Source organism: Pelodiscus sinensis, chromosome 29 (assembly GCF_052426305.1).
Source record: "Pelodiscus sinensis isolate ZL-2025 chromosome 29, ASM5242630v1, whole genome shotgun sequence".
NCBI classification, from domain to species: Eukaryota; Metazoa; Chordata; order Testudines; family Trionychidae; genus Pelodiscus; species Pelodiscus sinensis.
Window position 1 is genome coordinate 8,383,869 of NC_143080.1, and position 27,591 is coordinate 8,411,459.

The window sequence follows — 27,591 nt, forward strand, 5'->3', positions numbered from 1 at the left end:
AACACACAGGCTGTCCTGGTGGAAGGCTGGATAAGGGACGCCCTGAAGGTAAGGCAGTGGGGTGGGTTCTGGCGTGGCCTAGGGGATAGGGTGCTCAGGTGGGGTGGGGAGGCTCAAACCCCACCCACTCCGAAAGAGGCAGGATAAGGGACACCTTAAAGGAGAGGCAGTGGGGTGGGTTGTGGCAGGACATAGGGCACTTGCCTGGGGCGGGCAGGGTGGTGGGTTCAAGCCTTCCCTACTCTTATAGCAGCAGGATAGCCAACACACAGGCTCCCCCGGTGGAAGGCAGAATAAGAGATGCCCTGAAGGTAAGGTGGTGGGGGTCGGTTCTGGCATGGCTTAGGAGATGCAAAGAGGTCACAATATAACAGCCTGTGGTGCTCAGGAGCAAGTACAATCAGGTCCTTAGAAAGCTTCTCAGGTCCATTAGAAGACTGGCCATGCTGGATCAGGACAATTAATCCACCTAGCCCCATAGGCAAGTATCTGACAGTGGCCACATGCTAGACTACAAAAACTGGCTGCAGTTTATCTTGCTCACTATGTGGGTTCCATGTTATAGTCTATTTATTACTTGTTTCTCTTTATTCTTGAAAAAGCAGCAGTTCGGGATCCTCTCTCCGGTATCCTGGACCATTCCAGCCAATGTTTTGCTTTCTCCATCTATCATGTCTCTCAACAGCATCTTAATTTATCATCATGCCAAACCCACGTTTGGTTTATTCTGTTTTTTGTGGGCTTAAATCTATCTGCTGCAGGCTGAAACGGCTGTTTCCTCATTGGTGTTACCCACTGCAGACTGGAATTGCGAACTAGGCGGCTAAACAAGCGTCTTGCTGCAGCTTAGTCATTTCTACATGGCTTATTCAATTTACATCATTTTTATGTAAGAAATGGTGCGCCAGGCATGGGTGGCTGGGATCAGAGGCTGGGGGGGAGGCAGAGCCTCCCCTATAAGGCCCCACACTCCGCCAGACTTCTTCCTGCTTCTGCTCTGCAGGCAGCCGGCTCGCCTGTGGCTGCCTGGCCTTCCTGTGTTCTGCGGTCAGGAAGGCTGGGGTCAGGTGTGACATAGTGGGGGGTAACCTGCTGGTTGCTATGCTGGGCAGTGGGCTGTGGGCGACCTCTGCTGTCTGTAGCATGGCCCAGCAGGGCAGGGGGTGAGTCATTATGCAAAGAGGGCTCCAAACCTGTCTGACCAGCTACCCCCCAGGGAGAGAAACAAAGGAAGGTGGAATGCCGCCCCTGGCTGGGGGGCAGGGCTGGAAGAGAGTTGGTTAGTTGCTATCTGGGAAGCAGGGGAGAAGGAGCTAGGGAGGGGCCTGGGATTGTAGGGCCCAGCCACCCTCCATCTCAAGGAGGGGGCCCTGAGGCCTCCTAGCCCCAGTTCCTGTAACCAGATTACACCTGTGCTGTATCGTGGAGAGCAATAAACTCCCTCTATTCTACTGGCTGGTGGAGTCAGTTTGTGCCACTACAGGGGTACAGGAGACGGGGGAACCCCAACACGCCGTCACATCAGGTTACCTGGCAACACCACCCTCGAAGGCTGGGAAGAATGGAGCCACACAGACCATCCACCTTGGCGTTTGGTGGGGGAGGAGCTAGTCTGAGGCAGGGGCCAGAGGCCACATGGGGTGGGATGGGGGCACAGGGCAGGGGCCAGTGGCCACAGTGGGGGCTGGGCTCTGCTGGGCATGGATGGGGCGGGGCATCAGGCAGAAGGGGCGGGGCTCGAAGCTAGCCTCCCCAAGTCAGTTCACCCACCACCCATGGTACCAGCACTGGCCACCTTTCTTCCACGTTCCATCTCACGTCTGTCTGGAAGCGGCCAAAACGCTAAGTCGGTAAAAACAACCAACATTAAATCTTGTTTGCTACAAGTATTGAGGTTACAAGATTTGTCACGTAACCTAAACCAGGGGGTTCAAACTTTTTTCTTCATGACCCAGTTGAAGAAAATGGTTGATGCTGCAACCCAACAGAATTTGACTGGAGTGCGAGCTCCGAGGTGGGGCTGGGGATGGGAGCTTTGGGCTATAGGAGGAGGCTCTGGCCTTGGAGGGGGGTCAGGGCTGGGGCAGGAGGGGCTTACCTTGAGTGGGGTAGCGGGGGTGCTATGGCAGCTTCCTGCCTCTCCTGGCACTGCAGACCAGGCTGCACCCCAGAAGCAGGTTCCTAGCCCATGGGAGTGCGGAGCTAGTGCTCGGGGCAGGGGCAGTGTGCAGGGCTCTGTGTGCTCCTATCTCCCAATCTAGAAGCCGGGCCTGCTGCTGGCTGCTTCTGGGACGTAGTGCAGTCTGTGGCACCAGGACAGGCAGGTTGCTGCCTCAGCCCCCCCACTGGGTCACCTGATCCCTCTGGAACAATGAGATCCAGCGCCCGACATTCCCACCCAGTACTGGGTCATGAACCTAAGTTTGAAAACCACTGAACTAAACTATGCAGTCTTCTTGCCTAACACAAAGGAAAGGCATTTTGCTTCACCACTCTGACAGCTGCCTTGCGTAACATAGTCCACTCAGACCGCCCCTTCTACACACGCATTTAACCTTCAAATTAAATGTATCATCAAAACCCTCACTCTGGAGAAGATATTAGAAGGGTTTCCATTTTGTAGAGGAGAAACGTGAAGCACAGAGAGATAAAATGAGTTGTAATCACAAAACAGCTTCCTGTGTAAAGTATTTCTAACATTGAATCAATGAGAATACTTGTGATGCAATATATAAGGTGCCTGTGGAACTCATTACCACGTGGTATCCATAAAGTCAAGAACTTATAAAAATGCAAAGGAGAGACACTTCCACTAGATAAATAAAGAAGAAACTATATCAGCTTTCATGCATCTGGACGTAAACTATCCATTTACAGCCTCCGTTAGGAAAATTATTTGTGTAATTTGTCAATTTGGGAGGATTTTAGTACCTTTCTCTAGAGCTGTTGGTAGTAGCCAATTTCAGAGACAGGATGCCAGAGTAGATAGCTTTCTGGTCTAAGCCAGTCTAGCATGTCCTATAGTTAATGCTTTTAAGAAGGAGTAATGTCTCCAAACAAAGTGCTGATGCACTAAAAGCAGCACAAAAATAATGTCACGTTATGATATGGCTAATGAATGAACCATCCCACAACTGTCACCGACAAACCTTTCTTGGAATTGTTCTGAAGGGATCAATCCCGCCCTGAGGTTGGTATCGCCAACACGCTTTGCTTGCCACCATGTGGGATCATCCTGGCTCACCACTTCTAAGATGTGCCTCTTCTGAAACGGCAACCCTGCCTCCTGGCAGGGAATGGCTTTGTCCTCTTTTGGATTATAGGAGAAGAGCGCCCTCATAAAAACCTTCAAGAAAAAACAACACACTCTTTGCTTCTTCTCCCTTGTAGAATTTTTAAGCGCTTTTAGAATCTTTCCCCAGCCCTGAACGCTGGTGCATATGGTAGGGTTTCACACAAAGATGGAAGAGTATCAAGATTATAGACAAGTCTGACTTGCAGACATCTCCGGCTGTAGAAAATGTGACTCTCGTAACACATAGAAAAATGAAGTATTGTGGTAGCAGAGCAAGACCCACAAAAGAACTAGGGTCACACTGTGCTGGGCATAAGCATCTGCAAAGACAGTCCCAACGGACACCGCTCTGGTTTTGTCTACACTACCAACTTTTGTTGCCAAAAACTGCCTTTTGTGGACATAACAGGGAGAGCATTCACACTGCCATGAGACTTTCGTTGGGGAAAATGCTGAGTTTTGCCGACAAAAAACTTTCGCCCCCTACAAGAGACTTTTTTCTTTAACCCTCCCTTTATCGTTGACAAAGAGCCAATGTAGACTCTGCTGTTTGTTTTGTCAACAAAACTGGCTTCTGCAAGTATCCCATAATGCTCTGCTCTGCTTCTGCCAGTATCCCACAATGCCTGCACTGATGGCTCTGCTCAGTGTTTTGTGATCTCTGCTGCCCTGCAAGCATGCACCCCCTTCCCTTTCAAAGCTGTGGGAAGTGTCTGAATGAGCTGCTCCAATTGGGGAGCAAACAAAGAGCAAATCATTGGACTGTTCCTGTTCTGCCCTCCACTAGGAACCGCTGCTGCAGGGGGTGGGAGACAGACGCTGTGCTGCTTTGACATTCCTCAGCACAGAGAGCTCAGAGCTATTCATGATGCCACTCCGGGCAGCTAAAGAGGCTATGGGAGAACTGAGGAGGAAATCCCAAGATGCACAAGGATCAGTTCTGCCTTCCCATAACATGGCACTGTGGGATATGTACCCATGGTGCACTACTCACACCGTCGACGATGGTGCCCCCAATCTGGACATGATCTGTCAACAGGGGGAGCAAGTGTGAACACCCTCTGGCAATTTTTTTGTCGATTTTTGGGTGTTGACATAAGTTTTGTGAACATGTAGACATGCCCTCAGTAGAACAAACTGCAACAACTAGACAGAAGGAAGATAAGGAAAGGGATGAGGGAGGGGGCACTATAGAAAGAGTAACTGGAACAGAAGTTTGGTAATAGATTTACTACTTGTAAAAGCTGTATCCAATCTTGTACGACTGGTTTTGCACTACACAAACAGATACCAGATCTGGAAGGCTCTGTAACAAGCAATCAGCCAAATATTATTAGGCCTCTTACTGTGGGAATCATAAGAGAAATGCAACTTGCAGAAAATCTCGGAAAGGATCTAAAGTGGATTTATGAATTGCCGAGAAGATTTACCTAACACTGTACAAGTCCTTAACTCTTTTTTTTCCCTTCATTAAAATCACTGCCCTGAGGTAAGACTAGCTATCAGGGGTTCAGGAGGGAGGCTGCCCCGGGGAGAGAGGAGAACCCCAGCCCTCTCCCAACGCAGCAGCTTGGGGCCAGGTGAGAAGCACCTCTCCATGGCCAAGGCAGTTCCAGCAGCCTTAGCTGGGGGAGGGGTGCATGTCTCCCAACTGGGACAGGTCCAGATTCATCTGCCCCCTGCGCGCCCCAGCCAGAGTGAGGAATACAGCAAACTGGGCACTTTCCCCTCGCTCCCCGACAAAGGGGAACAGCCAGCAATGTTCCCGTATGAATGGGGGAGGGGGAGGGGGAGAGGGAGAGCTTCAGTTCCCCCCACTTTTAAGGGTGCCTGGAGGGTGGGAGGCTTGAGGCTGGGGCAGTCTTGGATGGGGGGGGGGGGAGGAATACCCAGCTAGCCCCTTTCACCAGCCTGCTGATTCTGTCTCTTTTCGGTGTGGTTTTATGTGACCCTGTATACACAGAGGGGAAGCTTCAATGCTGCCCCCCTCCCACCCACAACCAAACCCTTTCCCACGCTGTAAGTGACGACAAGAGGAAGCTGCACACCGAATTTGGTGGCCTCAGCTCTTCCCGTTTAGGAGGAATTCTGTTTATGCCACTGTGACGTAGTGGGGGTACCTGGCTGGTTTCTATGCTGCTGGCTCTGGGGTAACCCCCACTGGCTGCTGTGGGTACCACGACCCAGCAAAACAGGATGAGTCACTATGCAAACCAGTGTGGCCAGACACCCCCCATGGAGAGGAACAAAGGAAGGTGGAATGCTGCCCTGGCTGGGGGGCAGGGCTGGAAGAGAGTTAGTGAGTTGCTGGCTGGAAGCATGGAGGAGACAGCCTAGGGAAAGGGGCTGGAGTTTAGGGGCCCAGTCTCCCCCCATCTCAAGGGGGCCTGAGGCATCCTAGCCCAGCTCTGTGACCAGACTACATCTGTGCTGTGCTGTAACCTGGAGAGGAAATAAAATTCCTCTCTTCCACCAGCTGGTGCAGTCTGTTTGTGCCATTTCGGGGTGCAGGAGACGGGGGACACCCAACGCGCCGTCACAGCCTCCCTATATGAATCGGGGGAGGGGGAGCGTCAGCCCCCCCACAACCAAACCCTGGCCTTGCCTGACGTGAGGATAAGAGGAAGTCTTACAGGGGAGGGCTGGACATCTGCACTGATGCAGTGAAGCAGCTGGAGCCTGTGGAGGGCACTCAGAGGGAACGGGGTAGAGCAGTCCAAGCTACGTGCCAGGAAGATGGCAGCAGCATTTTGCCCTGAGACGCTTTCCAGCAGGCCAGCAAGGAGGCGCTTGCAGTCGTCAGCGTGAGAGTGACGCAGGCCGGGAGAAGAGCGGTGGCTTTACGGCGCGAGAGGAACAGCTGGGTATTGGAAATGCGACGAAGGAAGATGCGTCAGGAGCGGAGGCTAATCTGAAGCTTACTTCCTGGTAAGCCAACGCGAACCTCTCCCCCCCTCGCGCCTGCTGTGCACGTTGATCCGTTCTGAAATGGGTGCGGATTAAATTTTAAGGAACATACAGCGCGGGGCAGCAGGGTCCACGTGGGTTTTTCATCCTAGTGTGGAGAAGATTTATACCCCAGCGTGTCGCAAAATTCGTGTCCACATTAGGAATGTGAACTGGTAACTGGTTGGTGATGCTTGCCGGGTACCAGGTAAGGGGTACCCAGGAGGAGCTGCAGAAAGAGGGCTGCTCCAGCCCCATGCATGGAGAGCTGAAAGTAGGAGCCAGTCACCTGCACACAAGGGGATGGAGGTGGGAGCAGGATACGCCCTTCCCCCTCCCCCCCCCCCCCGCCTTCACATGGCTGCTGGCTCCTGCTGCTCCCCCCCGTCGCCCGGTTCAGGGGAGCCAGCAGCAGCAGCTGGGAGCCTTGTGGAAAGGGGGCTGAGAGCAGAAGCTGCCCCACCCAAAACCCAGGGCTGCTGGCTCTTGCTGCCAGGATCCCACTTAACTGATTAACCAGTTAAACCTAAGATTTAACAGGTTAACTGATTAACCAGGATTTTACATCCCTAGTTCACCTACAGCCTGGAACCATCCAAATTATTTCTCTTTAGCAGAACTTTTCTTTCCGAGAGGTTTATCATTCCTTTAGATACCAATCAATGTAGGGCCTCTTTCGGCACATGTGACACCCCACTGAAATCAGCGAGCACCTTCCACGCACAAGAATGGCAGAACTACACCTCAGATTTACAAAACACGGGTTGCAGTGTTGCCACCGGATGCGTACCTTGCTGTCCTTCAGGCGATCTTCTTCTTTGATGGCAGGAATTATTTTTAATGTGATTGAACCCTGAGATTGAGCCTGGAGGGAAAAAAAAGAAAAATACATTTATTGCAATTGAAACAGTGCACAGAAATGCTGCAGAATACTCCCGTTTAGTTTCTAGCGCGGGTGAATTGTCTGATCAGCTCAGCCTTCACATGCCAAACCACGGCACTCAACTTTGAACAGCCACGATTAGCTTTAAGGTGGTTACCATGATGCCAATTGTCAAGTGTGTGCTTTGTTCCTTTTTATACTTTGTATGTGTTACCCTGTGCGGTATCCTCATGATGGAGTCAGGTATAGCGATTCCAAAGCTAGGCCCGTATTGAGGCTTGCACTAAAATCTCACTCCACAGTTCATGATTACATTCATTTGTCAATGTGGACCTAACTCACGGCTCACAGAATAATACAACTGTGTCTTTTTTTAAGTACAAAAGCTACTATCTATTTGAGAGAGTCTGTCTGTCTATCTGGCTATTTGTTCAAGAACTCCTCCTAAACAGGAAGAACTAGGCCCATCAAATTCAGTATACGGCTTCCTCTTATCATAATGCAAGGTCAGGGTTTGGTTGTGCCAGGGTGAAGCAGTGTGTGGGTTACAGGTTCAAATCTGCCCGGTGGCGGTTACACCAGGAAAATAGGATATGCCTAGAATGGGATTGCTGCTCCTAAAACCATAGAGAAAAGAGACAGAATCACCAGTTGGGACTGCCCTAGCTCCGAGCCTCCCACACCCCAGCTGCCTTTTAAGGAGGGTGAGAGGGGAACTGAAGCTCCCTCCCACACACACATTCATATGGGAACATCGTGGGCTGGTCCCCTTCGCCAGGGAGCGAGGGGAAAGTGCAGAGTTTGCTGCATTCCTCAATTCCTCCCTCTGGCTGGGGAGCACAGGAGGCAGATGAACCTGGACCTGCCTCAGGTGCGACACATGCATCCATTCCCCAGCTGTGCCCGCTGGAGCTGCAGTGGCCATGGAGAGGCGCTTCTCACCTGGCCCCAAGCTGCAGTGGTGAGAGAAAGCTGGGGTAGCTCTCTCCCTCGGGGGCAGCCTGCCTAGTAAAGCCCCCAGCCCTACCTCAGAGCAGAGATTCCAATGAAGTACGGGCATTTTCATTTCCCTTTCCAAAAAAACAAACATTAATTGAGTTCAGGACCCGAACCAAGTCAGGTCAATCTTCCAGCTGACTGTATTTGGCAAATAAAATTCAAAAAGGAGCGCTTGAAAAGGTTTTGTCTTGTTTTCTACATATTTTTCAGGGCTCATCTCGTTAAATATCCAGTGTCCAAAACTCATCACTTCACTGGCCCAGAGATTCCACCTTCAACGTCTCTCTACGAGCCACTCGTGAAATGGCAAAGTGAAACGCCGCTATTCCCCTTAGTCGGCATACCCGTTTTGCTCCGAAACCGAGTTGGCTCATCCAGAACTAACCTGCCTCCCAGACCCATCAGCTTCATTCCTCAGACTATGAGGAGCCAAGGCACAAGAGGGGGTAGGAAATGGGGGGAGGGAACGTTCACGTGGGGGCAGGGCCCTGTTGGGACGAGCAGAGGCGTGAAGGGGCAGACCTGAGCAGGGTTGGGAAGGTGAGGGTCTGAGTGGGGCTTTAAGCATGAAAGTGAGATGCCACAGGGGGTAAGGAAGGAGGTCTGCAGCTGTGCAGTCATGTAGGTAAGGCCCATGTCTCTGACATGAGGCTTCTTTCAGCTCCCTAGCACACCACATCATGAATTCGCTAGGGATATCAATGGTTAACCAGTGGCCCAGCTGAGCTGGAACAACCCTCCACCAGCCCATCTGGGCCAGTCCTCGGCCTACAACAGGCCTTCAAGCCTGGCCAAAGTAATCCCCAGGTGCAGCGGCACAGCCTGGCTGGAGCAGCCTGCCACACCATAGGTGTGGGGGGCACTAGGTGAGCGTCCCTCCACCACCCCATTTAAGCTGTTAACCAGTTAAACATAACACCTAGCCACTTAACTGCTTAAATGGGATTTTATATCCCTAGAATACACTGCAAATATTTTAAAGATACATGTTTTTTTTTTTAAATCTGCAATTTTCCTGTTATAAACAAACATGAAAGCAAAGTTCTTAGTCAGAACCATAGATATTCAGCAAATCAGTTTCCCTAGGAGGGTGGGGAAGCACTGGGATGGGTTCCCTAGGGAGGCAGTGGAATCTCCAGCCCTAGAGGTTTTTAAGTCCCGACTTGACAAAGCCCTGGCTGGGATGATTTAACTGGGGTTGGTCCTGCTGAGGGCAGGGTTTTGGACTCGAAGACGTTCTTAGGTCTCTTCCAACCCTTGGATCCTGAGATAACTTCTGTGTATTATATTTGTCCTACTCAGCATCAAGCTCAAAGTTTCATGCAACTTTAAAGCTGAACGTTAAACACTCAATGGATAAACAGAGCACAATGTAACGAGCGCCCAAGCTTTTCCCCAGTTACACCTGTGTAATATTATGCACTGAGGGCGCAGGGTCACTGATCTACTGCTTGAACAAGCCAACCTGGTGATAAAAATAGATCTCAACGTAAAAAAATAAAAACAGACCAAAATCTGACTAATTTCTTCCGGCCGTTTATGAAGCACAGCAATCCCATTGACTTCTTTCAGCTCATCTCCAACGTGGACCAGACCTAAAAACAACATAACTGATTAGTTTAACTCTCAGCCTGTTAAGTTGCTGGTCACTTACGACTCACGCCCTTTTTAACTGTTTGTACCATACTAGTCCTGTATTCCTTTACCCAGGGTGGCCAACAGGGGGCAGTTGCCTCAGGGCCTGGTGATTTAAAGGGGACTGGGGCTCCTGGCCTCTGCTACTATGGCAGTGGCAGCAGCTGAAGCCCTGGGCCCCTTTAAATAGCCACTGGAGCACTGCGCCACTCTGCACAGCTCTAAGGGATGGGGTGAGGGAGGGCTGGCTACCCACAGCCCCCTCCCCTTCCTCCTGAAGCTCCACCCCTTCTGGGGGTGTGGAACTGGCTCCCCACACACACTTTGCCCGGGGGGGGGAGCTGCAGAAGCTGCTGACCCCCCAGGCTCTACCAACAATGCATCTCTCAGTCTCCTGCCCACACAAGACTTGGCACTTTTCAGCAATGAACCATAACCACTTAATATGGCAATGGGGAGAGAGAGAGGACACCTGGCAACCCACGTGCCCAACAGTAACGGTCAGAAGTTCAGCATCTACCCACAGGCTCGGTGCAATAGAACTGCCGTGAAGGACCATTTTTACCAAGCTGTTTCAGAACCTCCCTGCACCTGTATCTGAAACTGAATCCCCTGCCTGGGCTTGGCCCAGTCAAATTCTGTTGGCATCAACCATTTTCTTCAAGTATCAGAGGGGTAACCGTGTTAGTCTGAATCTGCAAAAGCAACGAGGAGTCCTGTGGCACCTTATAGACTAACTGAAGTGTAGGAGCATAAGCTTTCGTGGGCAAAGACCCACTTCGTCAGATGCATGTCATGACATGCATCTGACGAAGTGGGTCTTTGCCCACGAAAGCTTATGCTCCTACACTTCAGTTAGTCTATAAGGTGCCACAGGACTCCTCGTCATTTTCTTCAACTGGGTCATAAGGAAAAAAGTTTGAGAATTGCTGCCCTAGAGCAAACCATATAGGTTTGAAGCTTGCTCACACTGTCCAGTTTTGTACTCCTAGTAACATCAGTACAAGTTACTGACCATACTAGAACGTCACAGTGAAATAAACAGCCAGCAGCTCACATTCGTATCAGAGGAATCTCTCTCTCGCCATCTGCTCTGACGTGGAATTCTCAGATATCCGTGAGAAGTTCTGCACAGAATGCTACGGCTTACAGTCACTATGGGTCAGCTTAAAGGATGTCTTACCAATTTATGTAAATTACAGACCACCTTATTTCTTCACTGACCTTTACCTTTGACAGGAAGACTTAGGCCAGGTCTACACCAATGGAGAAAAATCGATGCAAGAAACACAACTCCAGCTACGTGAATTGTGTAGCTGGAGTTGATGCACCTGGCATCGATTTTCTGAGGCGGCCCCACCTCCAGGGTTGATGAAGGGGTACCCTCAGCTTTTGATTAAGCCGGTCCTTACCAGACCCACTAAATCAAACACCGGAAGAAGAGCAACAATCTTCCCAAAAATGTAGCTATGCCTAAAGTTAGTACTAATAGGACAGCTTGATAGACACTCTTATTTCAATCTAATATCGTGACAAAAAGCTACTATAAAGAGACCTTTGAAAAGGGTCAGGACAGTAGCCCTAGTGTGTTAGATCACCAGTATTAGGAGCACAAAGCACCCCAAGGTTCTGGGTTGAAAGGGGAGGGAGGGACCTTCTTGCAACTTTTTTAAAATTAATTTGGAGTTTGAGACTAGTCTTCCTCATTCTATTGGCAGTTTGTATCCTATTGTCCATATTATTAGAGAATCTGATTAAAAAGGCACATTGTTGATGTCAAGTGGAAATGCTAATAGCACTGGTTTAGGCCCCATCACAATAAACTTCGTATCAGATTATTTTCAAATGAAAAATGCTAATAAGAGACTAGAAGAAAGCGGAAATGTACTAATCTTTCTTCATCACAGTCATGCATTAGCATTGGGATTATATTACCACTGTATTAAGAAGGACAAATTATAGCCAACATTAATGACACTTCAATACTTTGTTCTGTAGATCTAAATATCCCCACGCAAGCTCAATTCAAGCTCAGTTAATAAATTCGAATGCAGCTGCCTCCAAGAAGTGCAAGGTCAGATATATTAAGAATCAACCCCGTGGAGACTGGAGATGTGCCGTGTAAGCATTACTTAGCCAGCTGGCAAATGTCAGTATTCAAACAGCTGGCTTTGCTGCGGCCTCACCCTAGTTTTTCGTTGTTATAACCTGGTACAAGTTTTACCGAGGAGTATGTCCATTGTATACTGAAATGGCTTGTATTCTGAAACCTACCACTGCGGTCAGCTGCCCCACCTCTCATGATTCTCGCTACAATCACAGCCCCTGTTTGCTCATCCCTTCTGATGGTGGCTCCCTGAAAGATACATAAATAAACCAAAATGAAGCACTTACCCAGAGCACACTGAACAGTGAAACAATGAAAAAACGGATATGAATTCTGAAAGACGGAATGTGTTCTTTTCCTAGCGGGAAGACGGTGAGTACATTTTGTCTTCCTGCTTAACTAATTTTGCCATCAACCCAATATGTGCATGGGCACGGTTTTATGTGTTAATCAAACGGGTAAATACATGTGCAATCCCTTCTTCCACACTATACTCTACGTAGATTAGGTCTCAACTGGAGTCTAGTGTCCTGTTATGGGTGCCACACTCAGGAAAGAGGCGGTTGAACTGGAGGAACTCCAGAGAAGAGTAACAAAAATGATTAAAAGCCTAGAAAATGTGACATAGGAAGGAAAATTGAAAAAAATTAGGCTGGTTCAGTCTGGACAAGAGAAGACTGGGGGAAGACGTAACAGTTCTCCAGTACCTAAAAGGGTGTAACAAAGAGGAAGGAGAAAAATTGTTCTCCTTGACCCCTGAGGATAGGACGAGAAGCAATAAGCAGTTTAGGTTGGACATTAGAAAAAACGTCCTAGCTGTCAAGATAGTTAAGTGTGGGAACAAACAGCCCAGGGAGGTTGTAGAATGTCCATCAGGGAGATTTTTAAGAGCAAGTTAGACACACACCTGTCAGGGATGATAAGTCCTGTATTGTGTATAGGGAGCTAGACTAGATGACCCCTCAAGGTCCTTTCCGTTCCACAATTTTATGGACGGAAGAATCCCAAGCACTGTTACAGGCTGGGGACCGACAGGCTAAGCAGCAGCTCAGCAGAAAAGGACCTGGGGATTACAGTGGATGAGAAGCTGGATATGAGTCAACAATGCGTCTTTGTAGCCAAGCAGGCTAATGGCATCTTAGGGTACATTTCCAGTAGATCTAGGGAAGTGATTATTCCCCTTTATTCAGCACTGGTGAGGTCACATCTGGAGTACTGTGTCCAGTTCTAAGCCCCCTGCTGAAGAAAGGATGTGGACGCATTGGAGAAGGTCCAGCAGACGGTAACAAAATGATGAGGGGGCTGGAGCATATGACCTACGAGGAGAGGCTGAGGGATTTGGGCTTATTTAGTCTGCAGAAGAGAAGAGTGAGGGGGGGATTTGAGAGCAGCCTTCAGCTTCCTGAAGGGAGGTTCCAAAGAGGATGCAGAGAGGCTGTTCTCAGTAGTGAGAGATGGCAGAGCAAGGAGCAATGGTCTCAAATTGCAGTGAGGGAGGTCTAGGTTGGATATTAGGAAAAACTCTTTCCCTAGGAGAGTGGTGAAGCACTGGGGTGGGTTCTCTAGGGAGGGGGTGGATTCTCCATCCCTAGAGGTTTTTAAGTCCCGGCTTGGCAAAGCCCTGGCCGGGTTGATTTAGTTGGGGTTGGTCCTGCTTTGGGCAGGGGGTTGGACTCGATGACTCCTGAGGTCTCTTCCAGCCCTGGGATTCTATGATTCTTAATGATCTTACAGTAAAAAAAAAGTAATGTTATTCTGAGCATTTTACTACAATCCATTTGTATGGATTATTGAGGATACTTACCTCTGTTATGAAACGTGCTTAACCTTAACAAAAGCCAGGGTAGTTTGGAAATCTGTGAAAACTGTACCATACATTTTCTTAAATTTAAGATAGACCCCCTGCCTCAATCAATGCGCCTCTTACAAGATACACCCTACCAAACTGTAGAAAACTGTACTGGGGAAATAGGGTATAACTGAAGACTGTTGTAACACAGAAGCACAAGGGGACCAAATTGATACGGCACGCATAACCTTTGCTTTGGCTTCTGGACTTCCAGTAGCATTTTTTCAACGGAATCGCCTGATGTTTTGTGTTGGTTTTTGTTTTTATTTGTTAAAGAAGAAAACAATTCAAGTTGAAATACTTAGTGGGACCCGACACCGGGTAAGCGCCAGGATACAAGGACTTGCGGAATGAACGCTTTCTGGAAATGAGGAAAGCGGAAAGAGCGTGCTATGCATTTTCAGCTGTATGTGCCCAAGTCCCCGGAATCAGGCAGGTTCATAGGAGCACAGCCTCACAGACACCTCAGGAGATGCCCAATAGCGGCGTGCGCCATGTAAACGTGAGTGGTACGGTGCAGCCTTTCTTTGCTTCCAATGGGAGTCACTCCTGTTTTCTCACCTCAGCGGAAAACTCCTGCTGCAGAAAGATACTGGACAGCAGTGGGGAGGGGCTGCCAGAGCTTTCGGGCTTCTGCAGAGCCAGCCCATCCATTGGATGAATCAGAGCGGCCACCCCAGACCCAGCACCTTGGGGGCCCCAACCATCTTATGGACAGGACAGACCCGGAGGATTATGGGGGCCTGTCGCCACGGCAGCAGAAGTCACCTTCCGCCCCCCACTCACCACACAGGCAGCAGGAGCCAGCACGGCCCAGCAGCCTGCTCCTCCCAGCCCATCGTGCCCTGCTCCTTCACAGCGGGAACCCGGGCACTTTGAGACTGAGGCATGTTGCTTCCCACCACTGCTGAGAAGCCGCATACACTGGGCTGGGAGAAGGCATCATGGTGGGGCTCCTGCTGCCCGCATGGTGAATGGGGGAGAGACAACTCCTGCTGCTGCTGCACCAGGTCCCCATATGCCCCCGGGGCTGTGTTGCTCAGGGGAAGGTGGGGCCTGTGGCTGGAGGCAAAGGGGGCTCCCCCGTGCCCTGCGCTCCCCTCAGGATGGGCCTGGGCTCCTGCCACAGAGCATACTGGAGCAGCATCTTTCCCTCCGACAGAAAAAGGCCTCCACAGCTCCCCATTGCAGGAGCCTTTCCTTGTGCTGGGGAAAGACTTCCGCAGTGGGGCATTTCAGTGCTAAAAATGGCAGACACTTTGCTCAGGCAAACACAGAACCCTGTAGGGCTATGCCCAGGGTCAGACCGACCGGGTTCAGGAGTGTCTTCACTCTACTAGCTTCAGCACGGCTCTGTGCCTGCACTACTACTGCTACTCCCAGTAGTAGGGTCTGTCATGCACGGACTCTGCAGCGTCGAGACTGCTCACTGGCTATCGACGGGCTACCTGATACACACCAAAGGCTCTTTGTTCTTCACCAGACGGACAATTTTCACGGATTCTTCATCGAAATCATCATCAAAATTGTCAGGCAGAGGTGGCAGAACCGGGTCAAAGTTTTTCTGGGCAACGGTATCATGTACTACAAGCATCGCCTATACGAGGGGAAAAAAACCAAAAACAAGAGATTAAAATAGTTCTGGCAAAATTGAGGAGGACGCCGTTTCGCTTCTTCCAGAGATCAGAGCCAGTGCGAAAAGAGCCCATCCACTTTGGTGACAAGCCATCAATTATTTTCTTGGGGAGCATAAACTACCTCTTGTCTAACAGCCAATGTCATGAATTTCTGCTCTACGTGTGTTGGTGAAAAAGGAAGGAAGGATCCAATTTGCTTTTAAAAGACACCTGCATTCCCAATGAGGGAATCCTAAGTATTTCCTTTTTCTTTCATCTTTAAGGGCCTGATGCTAAAATCAGTGGGAGTCGTCTTATGGACATTAGTAGGAACAGGATTGTGTGCAAAGGCCTTGTCTATAGTGCCACGTTTTGAGTGTTTACACTATCGTGTGACTTTTGTCCTTTTATAGTCAACAAAGAGCCAGTGTGGACTCTGCTGTTTGTTTTGTCGAGAGAACTGGCTTCCACTTGTATCTCACAATGTCTGCCCTGGTGGCTGTGCTCAGTGTTTTGTGAACTCTGCTGCCCTGAATGTGCCTCTCCCCTTTCAAAGCTCTGAGAAGTATCTCACAGCTGAATGATCTGCCCTGTTTGGGGAACAAAGAGCAAATCATTAGGATGTTTCTGTTCTGCCCTGCTAGGAACACAGCGGCAGGCAGGCAGGCGGCTGCTGCCGCCGAGGGAGAGCTGGAGAGACTTGCTGTGCTGCTTTGACTTTCCTCAGCATGGAGAGCTCACAGAGCTATGAGGACATCCCAAGAAGCGCAGGGATCAGGTCTGCTTTCCCACAACACTGCACTGTGGGATGCTTACCCACACTGCTTTGCTCTATCAACAGGGGAGCTACAATACGGCCACAAAATGTCGACAATGGGAGGCGGAAAGATTGGTTTAACCGATTTTCATTTTGGGTGACTTTTGCATGTCAACAGTACTTTTGTCACCAAGTCTTGCGAGAGTAGACATAACCTAAGTGAAAGTGAGGGATGACAAAAAATGCATTTAGCTGCCTCTTCAAGTCACCCTTTAAATGTGTCTGCACAAGGCAGATTTCTATGTATATTAACACTTTGTATTTTTGCAGGCCAGGCACTTTACACTTTGAATTTGTTTTTCCCTCCAGTGGTTTAGCCACAGAAGTATTTAGCATGAGAGAAAAGAAATCTGAAAGACTGCCTTACACTGTTTGCCTTCCATCAATAAGGGATATTGGAAGCTTAGATGACAACCAGCCAGAAAATCTTATGGGAAGTCTACTCATATATTATAATCTTACATTTTGTGATGACATTTTCTTTATATTTTTAAATTTAACTTTCAATAACATATGAAACAACAACACTGTCTGGAACAAGTGCCTTAGTTTGATTTTTGGATTCGCTTTGCTCTGAGAGATGTTTTAAACCAGTTGTTTAGTGAAAAGATTTACATCTAGTTTGCTACATTCTGATTTCTGGCCCAAAAGGTCTCGACTAGCTCTCAAAGCAGTCCAACTGAGTTCACATTTGTCAAACATTTTGGAATCCTGAAAGGGAATGTGCTCTGTAAGTGCAAACTCTGTATTTATAATATGTAATTACTGCTATCCTTTGATTATGGAGCAGACAAATAAAATCCACTAAAAAAAAAAATCCCCTCAACATTAGTATGTTACATCTGGGCCTTTAACATAACTTTTCCAACAAACTGAAGGAAACTGGAGAACTGGTTCTTGGATAACAGAAACCCAAACAGAGAAGTGACCAGGAAATTCTTCTTATTTCTAGAGTTCACAGAACATTAGAACTAGAAGGGACCTCAAGAGGTCATCAAGTCCAGTCCCTGCCCTCGTAGCAGGACCAAGCACCTGCTAGATCAGTGGTACCCTACCGGTCGTCCGCAGACCCCTGGTGGTCCACTACGGTACTGCAGGGGGTCGGTGAAAAGTTTAAAAATAAGGACTTGGCCCACCACTTACTTTTCTTTTCCTTTTCTTTTTTTTCCTGCCCCAAGGAGAGGGGTCTGTGAAATTGTAATAGATTGAAAAGCGGTCTGTATGCTCAAAAAGGTTTGGTACCACTAGTCTAGATCAGAGGTGCACAATCCGTAGAAAATTAAATTTCAATCCTTGAAATTAAAGGAACCACAACAAAATGTTCTGGCCGGCAGGGGTTTCTCCCCGCCCCCCCAACCAAAATGTTTGTGAATTAAAAAAGGTTGAGCACCACTGGTCTAGATCATCCCCGACAGATGCCTATCCAACCTGCTCTTAAATATCTCCAATGATTCCACAACTTCCCTAGGCAATTTATTCCAGCGTTTAACTACCCTGACAGTTTGGAAAGTTTTCCTCGTGTCCAACCTAAACCTCCCTTGTTACCATGTTTGCAACTCTGTGAAAAACAAAACAAATGGTAAAAGTTTACTTCACTAACCTACTCAAGGGCTAATTGCACAGAGGCAACGTTTTGTTGCTCGCATTTTGTGTTGCTCAAAGTAACAAAGATTTTAAATAGGCCCTCCCTAATGGCACATGGGCTCTGGTGATCTAATTTATTTTCTCCCACAGCGACTGAGCCAAGAGGAGTTAAAATACATTCTTCAGAACAGCCATAAACCAGAATCATCTCCTTGGATTACCAAAGTGAAGCCAAATGGGATTCAGACCTAAGAGGTCATGTGGTGGGGATGAATTATAGTGAGGGGTTAGTGAAAGGCAATGAAATGGAGACAAAGAACTCTTCTCCCACCTTAGAAAATAAAGTCTCGGTGGGGTAGCCACGTTAGTCTGTAACTTTAAAAAACAACGAGTAGTCCTGTGGCACCTTAGAGATGAACATACGTAGTATCATGAACTTTCTCTGTGATTGGTTTAGAGCTGGGGTGTCCAATCAGTTATGAAGCAGTAGTCACTACAGTAGCTACTGCTGTTGAGAGCTGGCCACGTTATTCTGAAAACGTAAATAATTTTGTGAGCCAGCTAGCCACACTCAACCAGCCAAATAGCCACATGCGGCTAGTGGTTAGTGTGTTGGACACCATGGGTATGTCTACACTACCCTCCTAGTTCGAACTAGCGGGGTAGTGTAGACATACCCCATGTGTTTAGTGAAAGTGCAGAATTGGCCTTCATATGCAAATCTGACACTCTCTCTCATGGCTCAAACAAAGATGGGCTGGATGGGCTGAAAATATAACCTGTTTTCCTTACATGCAACACCCAATTGACATCAAAAGCTAAGTACGGGACACTTCCAGACCAGTTAGTTAGCCTCATTGGCACTGGTACGACAATTGACAGGTACTTTTTCCCCCTCTGCCTTTTTCTGTTATAAATTGGGAGGGTCCCCCCTTTTTTCTCCACTCTGCTCACCTGAGGAAGTAGGTTTCGCCCACAAAAGCTCACGATACTATATATATATATATATATATATATATATATATATATATATATATATATATATATATATATATATATATATATACTTTTGTTAGTCTTTAAGGTGCTACAGGACTACTCATTGCTTAGAAAATAAATCAAACGGCAAGCTCACTCTATGGACTTGGGGAAGTCAGTGAATGTGATATACCTTGACTTTAGCAAAGCTTTTGATACGGTCTTCCACAATATTCTTGCCAGCAAGTAAAGGAAGTAAAGATTGGATGAATGCACTGCAAAGTGGATAGAAAGCTGGCCAGATTGTCGGGCCCAACGGATAGTGATCAACAGCTCGGTGTCTGGTTTTCAAGTGGCGTGCCCCATGAATCAGTTCTAGGGCCGGATTTGTTCAACATCTTTATTGATGACCTGGACGAGGGGATGGATTGCATCCTCAGCAAGTTTGTGGAGGACACTAAGCTAGGAAGAAAGGTAGATACGTTGGAGGGTAGGGATGGGGTCCAGAGTGACCTCGACAAATTTGAGGATTGGGCCAAAAAAAATCTGATGAGGTTCAACAAGGACAAGTGCAGAGTCCTGCACTTGGAACGGATGAATCCCAAGCATTGTTACAGGCTGGGGACTGACTGGCTAAGTAGCAGTTCTGCAGAAAAGGACCTGGGGATTCCGGGGGATGAGAAGCTGGATATGAGTCAACAGTGCGCCCTTGTAGCCAAGAAGACTAATGGCCTATTAGGGTGCATTAGGAGGAACACTGCCAGCAGATCTAGAGAAATTATTATTCCCCTTTATTTGGCTCTGGTGAGGCCACATCTGGAGTACTGCGTCCAGTTCTGGGCCCCCCACTACAGAAAGGATGTGGACGCATTGGAGAGGGTCCAGCGGAGGGCAACCAAAATGATGAGGGGGCTGGAGCACGTGACCTATGAGGAGAAGCTGAGGGATTTGGTTTTATTTAGTCTACAGCAGAGAAGAGTGAGGGGGGATTTGAGAGCAGCCTTCAACTCCCTGAAGGGAGGCTGCAAAGAGGAAGGAGAGAGGCTGTTCTTAGGAGTGGCAGATGGCAGAACAAGAAGCAATGGTTTCAAGTTACAGTGGGGGAGATTTAGGTTGGATATTAGAAAAAAATACTTCACTAGGAGGAGGATGAAGCACTGGGATGGGTTCCCTAAGGAGGTGGTGGAATCTCCATCCCTAGAGGTTTTTAAGTCCCCGCTTGACAAAGCCCTGGCTGGGATGATTGAGATGGGGTTGGTCCTGCTTTGGACTTGATGACTCCTGAGATCTCTTTCAGCCCTAGGAGTCTATGATTCTAAGATAATGGAGCTTTTCTGCATTAGGAGCAAACCTCTTGTCTCTTCCATCTGCAGGAGGAGACAGATTCTGCACATCTCTTAAAAGGTATAGGACTAGAACTCCAGTCCTGCAGCCTTTAAGATGCATATAAAGCAGGGTCCCCCTGCCCCAACCCCACAACCCTTCACAATGTTTTCGGTCTGGGAAATGCAGTGCTTTGGAGTATGTGTTTTACCCTAAGATGTGGTGTTGACAATAGCTGAAGCAGTTCTTTTTCTTCATTATTCACAGGTGTCGACTGCAACTCTTCCATTACCTTAAAAAGTATTAACAAAAAAACAGAAGGAGGCAATACATTTGCAACTGGATTTTCTGATCAACGTTGGTTAATTTCTGTGCCTTGCTTCAAAGAAGCAATAGCAATTGAAATACACATTTCAAGGCAATTTCAAGAAAATATGCATGCATCCTGAAAGGTAGGAGTGCTTCTAACTGGCTTTATTGTCATGTATATTATTAGTAGTGCTTGAAGGTAGACAGAAATTGAAGCCTTGAAATGTACACCCTACACAAATACAGTAACGCCAAACTCTAAGTTGATCAACTAGCCTTTACTAATAGGCTGTGTCTACATTGGCAATATTTTGCACAAAAGCGGCTGCTTTTGCGCAAAATCTTGCCACCTGTCTACACTGGCCGTGAGTACTTGCGCAAGAACACTGACGTTCTAATGTAGGAAATCAGTGCTTCTTGCGCAAATACTCTGACGCTCCCACTCAGAGATAAGCCCTCTTGCGCAACTGTTCTTGGGCAAGAGGCCAGTGTAGACAGGCAATGTTAATTTCTTGCGCAAGAAAGCCCGATGGCTAAAATGGCACGGATGCTTTTGCGCAAAAGCACATCTCTTGCACAAAGGCACATGCCAGTGTAGACGCTCTCTTGCGCAAATACTTTAACGCAAAAACTCTTGCGTTAAAAGTATTTGCGCAAAATCATGCCAGTGTAGATGTAGCCATGCGTTGTCATGGACATCTGACACTCTGTGTATTTCCAGGCCATCCAGTCTGTGATGACATCCCCAAGAGTACGTCTAGACTACAGGCTTTTGTTGACAGAGACTTTGTCGACAGATGCAGTCGACAAAGCTTCTGTCAACAAAGAGTGTCTAGACTACATCCAGTTCTGTCGACAAAGCGGCTTGCTTTGGCGACATGAGAGTGCAGACACAAAGGACAGTGTAGATGCAATAACGCCTTCTGTCAACAGAACTCTGTCAACAAAAGGTGTTATTCCTCGTAGAATGAGGTTTACCGCCATCGACAAAACTGCTGAGTTCTGTCGACGTTATGTCAACAGAACTCAGCGGTAGTGTAGATGCAGGTATCTTTTGTCAACAAAAGTCCACTTTAGTCGACAAAACTCTGTAGTCTAGACACACCCCTAGAGACCAACTTCATATATCACTCAAAATGAATGACCTTGCTGATTAGCTAAAAATGGGTATAGATGCGTCCTCACAAGTTTTTTAGCCAGAAATATGTAGGCTGTGACGTGTCTCTGTGCTCATCACGGTGACCTGCTGATCATGGTGATGTTTGAGCACAAGTTATGTTGAACTGTAAAAAAGAGACTCAGACTTATAAATTGAAAATGTTTAGTGAACCCCCTTAACATTTCTAAATGCAAGGGTCAGATACCTAGCACGTTTTAAGACTATATGGAGAATAAGAAGTGTTGCACTTCACGGAGCTACTAAAGAACCTTTCATCAATTTCAAAGAACTTGAAAGAGCTGTCTGAAGACCAACTCCGTCAAGGTAATTTCAGTTGTGATAGCGGAAGTCCTACCTTTATATTGTAAATCACAGTTCTCTGGTTATATTGGATCACTGAAATCCCACAACTGTTGAATTGGCACATTTTGTGAATGGGAACCATCAGGTGGCATAGAGTCAAGGTAGGGTATGGTAGCCTCTATATCCCACCAATCCCTAGATACCAGAACACCTCTTTGAGCCTGCAGGCAGCCAGGTACAACTTAGAGCAGCCTTCGGGTTGTTCTAGGTTGTATACTAGGACTGATTTAAATCCTCCTTTTACACCATGTCTCTTTCCTCAGGACAACACTAAGGACAACTCTAGACTGGCCCATATGCCTCGTGACAAGGGAAACGAAACTGACAACAAGGTCAATATTATTCACTAGTAGCTCCAACCTGTGTATGTAGTGGGAACACAACAGGAAGGAATCCGGAAGAGTTCTGTGCAACTCAGGGTTCATCTACACTGCACCGTTAGCTCGAAATAAGACATGCAATTTGCACTACGCAAATTGCGTATCTTATTTTGATTCTATTTAGAAATAGGCTATTTCAAAATTTGGTGCGTCTGCACAGTGTCAAATTTCAAAACAACACACTCTTTCGAGACATCCCTTAACCCCCGTGGAACAAGGTTTACAGGGATGGGGAAATAGCGGGTCTGCTATATTTTGCAATAGGGGACATGTTCAAAAGACGCGAGGTAGCTAGTTTGAGACACCGCTGGTATTCCGAAATAGCCTTACAGCGTAGACATACCCTTACTGTATACATAAAGTAAGATTATCAAATATAGTTGCTAAACAATAGCAGAACTCAAAAGGTGCTTATGTCCCAAAGCTAACAACATAAGTGTGGAAATCTCAGTTTTTAATTATTTGATTATTCCTTTACTTCCCTAATTCAGTGTAAAAAGTCGATGACAATACAATTAGCTAAAGCAGGAAAATGGGGCACAGGACTTGCCAGATTGGATCAGACCAGGGCTTCATCGCATCTGGTGTCTTATCTCTGGCCGTGGCCAACACTGGCCTACAGTAGGCAATCTTGAGATAATCTGCCCCAGGGACAAGTTTGCTGCTAGAGGTTGGTCTATAGCTTGAAATCTGATGATGTATCTCCTTGCCAAACCTGTTGCTTGTTTGGTAGACTATCGACTACATATTTTAAAGAGGTTGTCTGTGTGTCCATCAGTCGGTGAGTCCAATTGTGCAAGAACCCCTAAACGGTGAAAGCTAGGACCACCAAATTTCGTCGGCAGCTTCCTCTTACCATAACTTAAAGCAAGGTCAGGGTTTGGTTGTGCCAGGACAATGGGATGTGCCTGGAATTCGACTGTTTCTCATAAAATAGAAAGGGAGGGGTCTGATAGGAGAGGTCTGATAGGAGGGACAGTTATACTGTAGAATGACCACAGGGGGGCAGCAAGGGGCCAGGCACGGGGACTGAGACAGCTATAACCCCACTGGGCCAGCAGGGAGCAGAGGTGGAGAAAGGGACAGCAATCTACTATACACTTCAGAGAATTTGTCTGTGTGTCTGTCTGTCCCCCAGCTAGGGGGACGAGTATCCTTCCCCTGGCTGTGCCTGCTGCAGGCACTTCTTACCTGGCCCCACGGTGCTCCGGTGAGAGAGGGCTGGGGTTGTCCTCTCTCCCTGGGGCAGTCTGCATCCCGAATCCCAAATCCCCAGCTCCACCCCAGAACAATGATTTAAATGAAGAAAAACAACACTTATTTGCATTAAGAACCCAAGCAATGCCGGGTAAATCTTCTAGTAGTTACTGTTATAACTAAAGATATTTTTGTTCATCCTTAATATCTCAGCCTCAGTAATACCTGGCAGTGGATTCCACAGTCACACATGTTGTAAATTATGTCCAAATCTTCATTTAGGAGCTTGTAAACTCACGTGTAGCAGCAGAAACCTGATTTAACTTTCAAGAAATGTGTGTGATATCAAACTGTTTTAGTTCAGTTCATGTACGAGTATCTTCAGTTGGTGACTTTCAGTTCTTTAATATGAGACTTACAATCTATGATATCAAAAAAAATTACTAAACATACTTACATCCTCAGCTAAAGCTGCTGCACTGTGTAAAACAGGGGTAGGGCTCTGTCTTTCATAATGGCGGAGCTTTTCATGAATCTGAAACACAGGTGCTTTCCGGTAAGTGACTACAAAGATCAAGTCTTCCTGGACTAATTAGCAATGTACTGCAGCTAATTAGTTGAAACAGCTACTGCTGAAACCAGAAGGATCTAGGTCAGTGGTTCTCAAACTTTTTGGCCCCGTAGATCTCCCTGCTCACTGCAGACCTTTCTGCGGACCTCCAGCCAGCCAGCCATGATGATAAAATGGGTGCAGGAAGGGATGAGGGTGGGGGGTCTGGCCAGGAGTCAGGGTGCAGGAGTGGGGTATTGGCAAGAGGGAGGGTGCTGGAGTGGGGTGGGTGTGCGGGATCTGGGCATGAGAGGAATGAGGGGTGCTTATCTGGCTCCATGCCACCTGCCGCTCCCATTGGCCATGATTCTGGCCAATAGGAGCAGCAGGGAAAGCCTCCAGGCAAGTGATTTTCTTTGCTGCCATTCCCCCAATCCAGGGGAGGGGGAGTGGTGGCAAATGGAGCCACTTCCTGCCCCTGCATGCCAAATCCGACCCACAAGGCTCACCCCCACCCCTGCAGCAGGAAGCCAGAGTTGGCACTCCAACCTCGTGGGGGGAGGGCAGGGAGCTGACGCGCCACCATGGGCTAACCCACTGCAGGGCGGCGAGGGGGGCGAGCTGCAAGCCCGCAGCCCACCTGCAAGATGCTCGCAGACCACTTTGGGAACCACTGATCGATGTCCAAAGGAAGTATCGAGAAGGAAACCAACGCAGGGCAGATTTTCAAATGTGCCGAAGGGTTTCAGGAGCACAAGGCTCAACTTGCGCTCCTAAGTCCCTTCTGACTTTTTGAAAGAATCTCCCCCACAGCGAAGCTTGGAGGAAGAGAGAGAAAAACGTGATTAGTGTCTTAGATGATTACTTAAGGCCAAAGGGCCAACGGCTGCGTGTTAGAACGTGGTGCCCATTTTCCAATCTCACTGATCAGACTTATAGCAGGATCGAATCCCTGCTTTGGTGCACATACCACCCCCTGCAGTGATGATGGCAAATCCGCAAAAGACTTCCAGGGACATTCTAGCATTTCTATGGTGTTCATTGTTATTGTTCATTCTATAGCGCTGCTCCCCAAATTGGTCTTCTGAATAGGGATGTAAAATCCCATGTTTAACCAGTTAACTGATTAAACGGGCCAGGCTGGGGGGTGAGGAAAACCCATTCCAGTTCACTGGGCTGGAGCAGCCCCCATGCTGCAGACAGGGGCCGCTCCAGTCCGGCTGCTTCTGGCCCCATGTAAGGCTGCCAACTCCCAGGCTGTGAGCCAGTGTGGGCTAGGAGCTGGCAGCCCTCCCCCACCACTCATTGCTGCACTCCTCCCCCGGTGCAAAACTTCTGACTCCCCCAAGCGGGCAGCGGGTTGCTCCCAGGTAACCGTTAACCGTTACCCGGTAAGCATCACCCATTAATGGCGATGCTTATTGGATAACCACATCCCTACTTCTGAATGCTTTTTATTAGTCCATAATGCAGATTTTTAGATCAAAAGGGAATATTCTTTTGGCAAATATCTTAAGTGTTAATGAACGACCCCTGCTGAGAACAGAATAGTCCCTGCTCGTATATTTGCTGCTGGTGGTGGTTCTGTAGATGGGAGGATGTCTTGTAAAAATAAAGTTCCCTGTTTTAAAGGGAAATTAAAATGATTGCACTCCAAAAGGTTTTCATTACTGAGTGCTGAAAACGTAAAAATAAAGCCCTCCAAATTGTTAAAATAACAATTGTATCTATGAAAAAATCAATTTTGTGACCAGAGACTTCTGATTCTTAGTGATGGCACCTTTCTCCAGCCTCAAAATGCCATTCCCTCAGAACTAGGCAGAAATCTCATTCCTGAGAATATAGAAAAGAGGAATTTTCATAGGATCTTGATCATGTTTGTCAAGCAACTTTAATGTACCTGTTCAGTTTGCTCTTCTGTGTAAAAACAAAGTTAGACTTCGTAACACAATACAGAAAAGAAATTAAGAACACCAAGAATTCCTGGCCACAAAGAAAAGGAAATTGTGTGAAACAAATATTTACCTTCATTAGGTAACTCAGACTTTTTTCACTGAAGACATCTCTCAGGAATCCCATTTCTTCTTTGTGATTTGAGTCGGGCCTCAGCTGAGATGTTAACAGGGCCAAAGTCTCATGCAATCCTAAATCAATTGCAAAATGTAGAGAACAAAAGTTTGGTGGATTACAAGCATCCTTTATCTGCTCTCTGTTATAAACAACACACTGACTTTATTTGACCAGCACAATAAAATTGTGCTTCTGCTAATTAAAGTTACACCGAAACTTGTTGCTTCTGTCCAATCATTGCTCTTGATTTTCATTTCCTTTCCTAGCCAGCAGATCTCACTTGACTTTTCCACATGTTAAATCATGCAAAAGCAGAATCCACGGATTCCGTACTTGTAAAAAGTCATGTGACTAGTGAAATGTTGCTCCCTTTGTCTGATGTTTTTCTGGGTTCCTATAACACAGAGATCTCTTTGAAATCTTCAGTCGCTAACTTGGACCTATGCTAGAGTAACCCGCTTGCTTGCATGGCAGCATTTAGAAGTGTAAATGAGGAAAGAAACGGTTACTGAAGGTCTGTATTTTGTTGATGCGGACACAGCGGCAAAAAGACACATACATGGAATTAAGCAGAAGGTCACAACTTTTATTAAACTTTCACATGGGGGGGGGACGCTACCCACCCATTACCCAAACTCTCTGGTAGCAGGCATTTAATTTGCTCCAGTGTCGGGGATACAGGACTCCTTACCAGGGATGTAAAATCCCGTTAAATTAGTTAACCAGTTAAATGTTAAGTTTAACTGGTTAATCGATTAAACATGGCAGCTGAGCGGCTGCTCCAGCCCCATCAGTTAACCATAACTGGTAAGCCCCTCCTGTTAAAGGTTAGGGTTGACCGTTATATAAACTTGCCCCATGTTACAGGTTTCCTCTCCCTAGCCCCTAGGACTGAGCTGTCTGAGTCCCCGGCCCTTCAGGATGGAGGATGCAGAAGAATGGCGATCTCAGCCTGTGAACCCCACAAAGTTTCGCCCTCTTCCCTGAACCCAAGGCCATCAGCCAACCCCAGGTCTTTCCCCTTTGGGAGCTGTTCATTTTAGTCTCTTCACCGCTTTGGAAACTGGCTGCAAATTGCAATGACTGAACAGCTGCACACAAGTACCTCAGCTAGGCACTGAGTGCTTTCCTACGCAACCGCTGTGGCCTGAAGGCAAAACGTTCCCAGCTGTAGGGTTGCCAGGTGTCCGGTATTGAAAATCCCGGGTGCTTAGCTGGTTCTGCAGGGGAGCTGTCTGGCCCAGAGCAGGAAGACAAGATGGCGGACGGCCACCAGCAGCCTGTTACGGCCAAAAAGCCTCAAAAGCATTTCTTAAATGGGCCATGCTGTTTGTTGTTTGGGGGGGGGGGGTTGCTCAACAGCTTTGGTCTCCCTCTTTTTTTTCCCCTCAACAAATTTTTTTCCCTTTTCTTTTTTTTTGGGGGGGGGGGGAGGGGAAAGGGGTGTTCGGCATTTTTGGTTAAACCATCTGGCAACCCTACCCAGCTGAAATGGAGCTGAAAGAAGTGCCACAGGTTAAATCCCAGGAGC

General features: G+C 47.7%; 1 protein-coding gene across 2 annotated transcripts in view; it reads right to left on the bottom strand.

Annotated features, from left to right (window-relative positions):
• The window catches only part of MPP3 (MAGUK p55 scaffold protein 3), a 77,148-nt gene that overhangs the window by 29,117 nt on the left and 20,440 nt on the right, over positions 1 to 27,591 (bottom strand). For both annotated transcript variants that reach the window (XM_006125717.5, XM_006125715.5), the window contains exons 3-10: positions 26,016 to 26,134; positions 23,898 to 23,975; positions 20,244 to 20,324; positions 15,174 to 15,311; positions 12,033 to 12,114; positions 9,633 to 9,718; positions 7,032 to 7,106; positions 3,150 to 3,346 (exon numbers count right to left, since the gene is read on the bottom strand). In XM_006125717.5, coding sequence (XP_006125779.2) covers positions 3,150 to 3,346; positions 7,032 to 7,106; positions 9,633 to 9,718; positions 12,033 to 12,114; positions 15,174 to 15,311; positions 20,244 to 20,324; positions 23,898 to 23,975; positions 26,016 to 26,134 — 856 coding nt within the window. The remainder of the gene's footprint in view (positions 1 to 3,149; positions 3,347 to 7,031; positions 7,107 to 9,632; positions 9,719 to 12,032; positions 12,115 to 15,173; positions 15,312 to 20,243; positions 20,325 to 23,897; positions 23,976 to 26,015; positions 26,135 to 27,591) is intronic.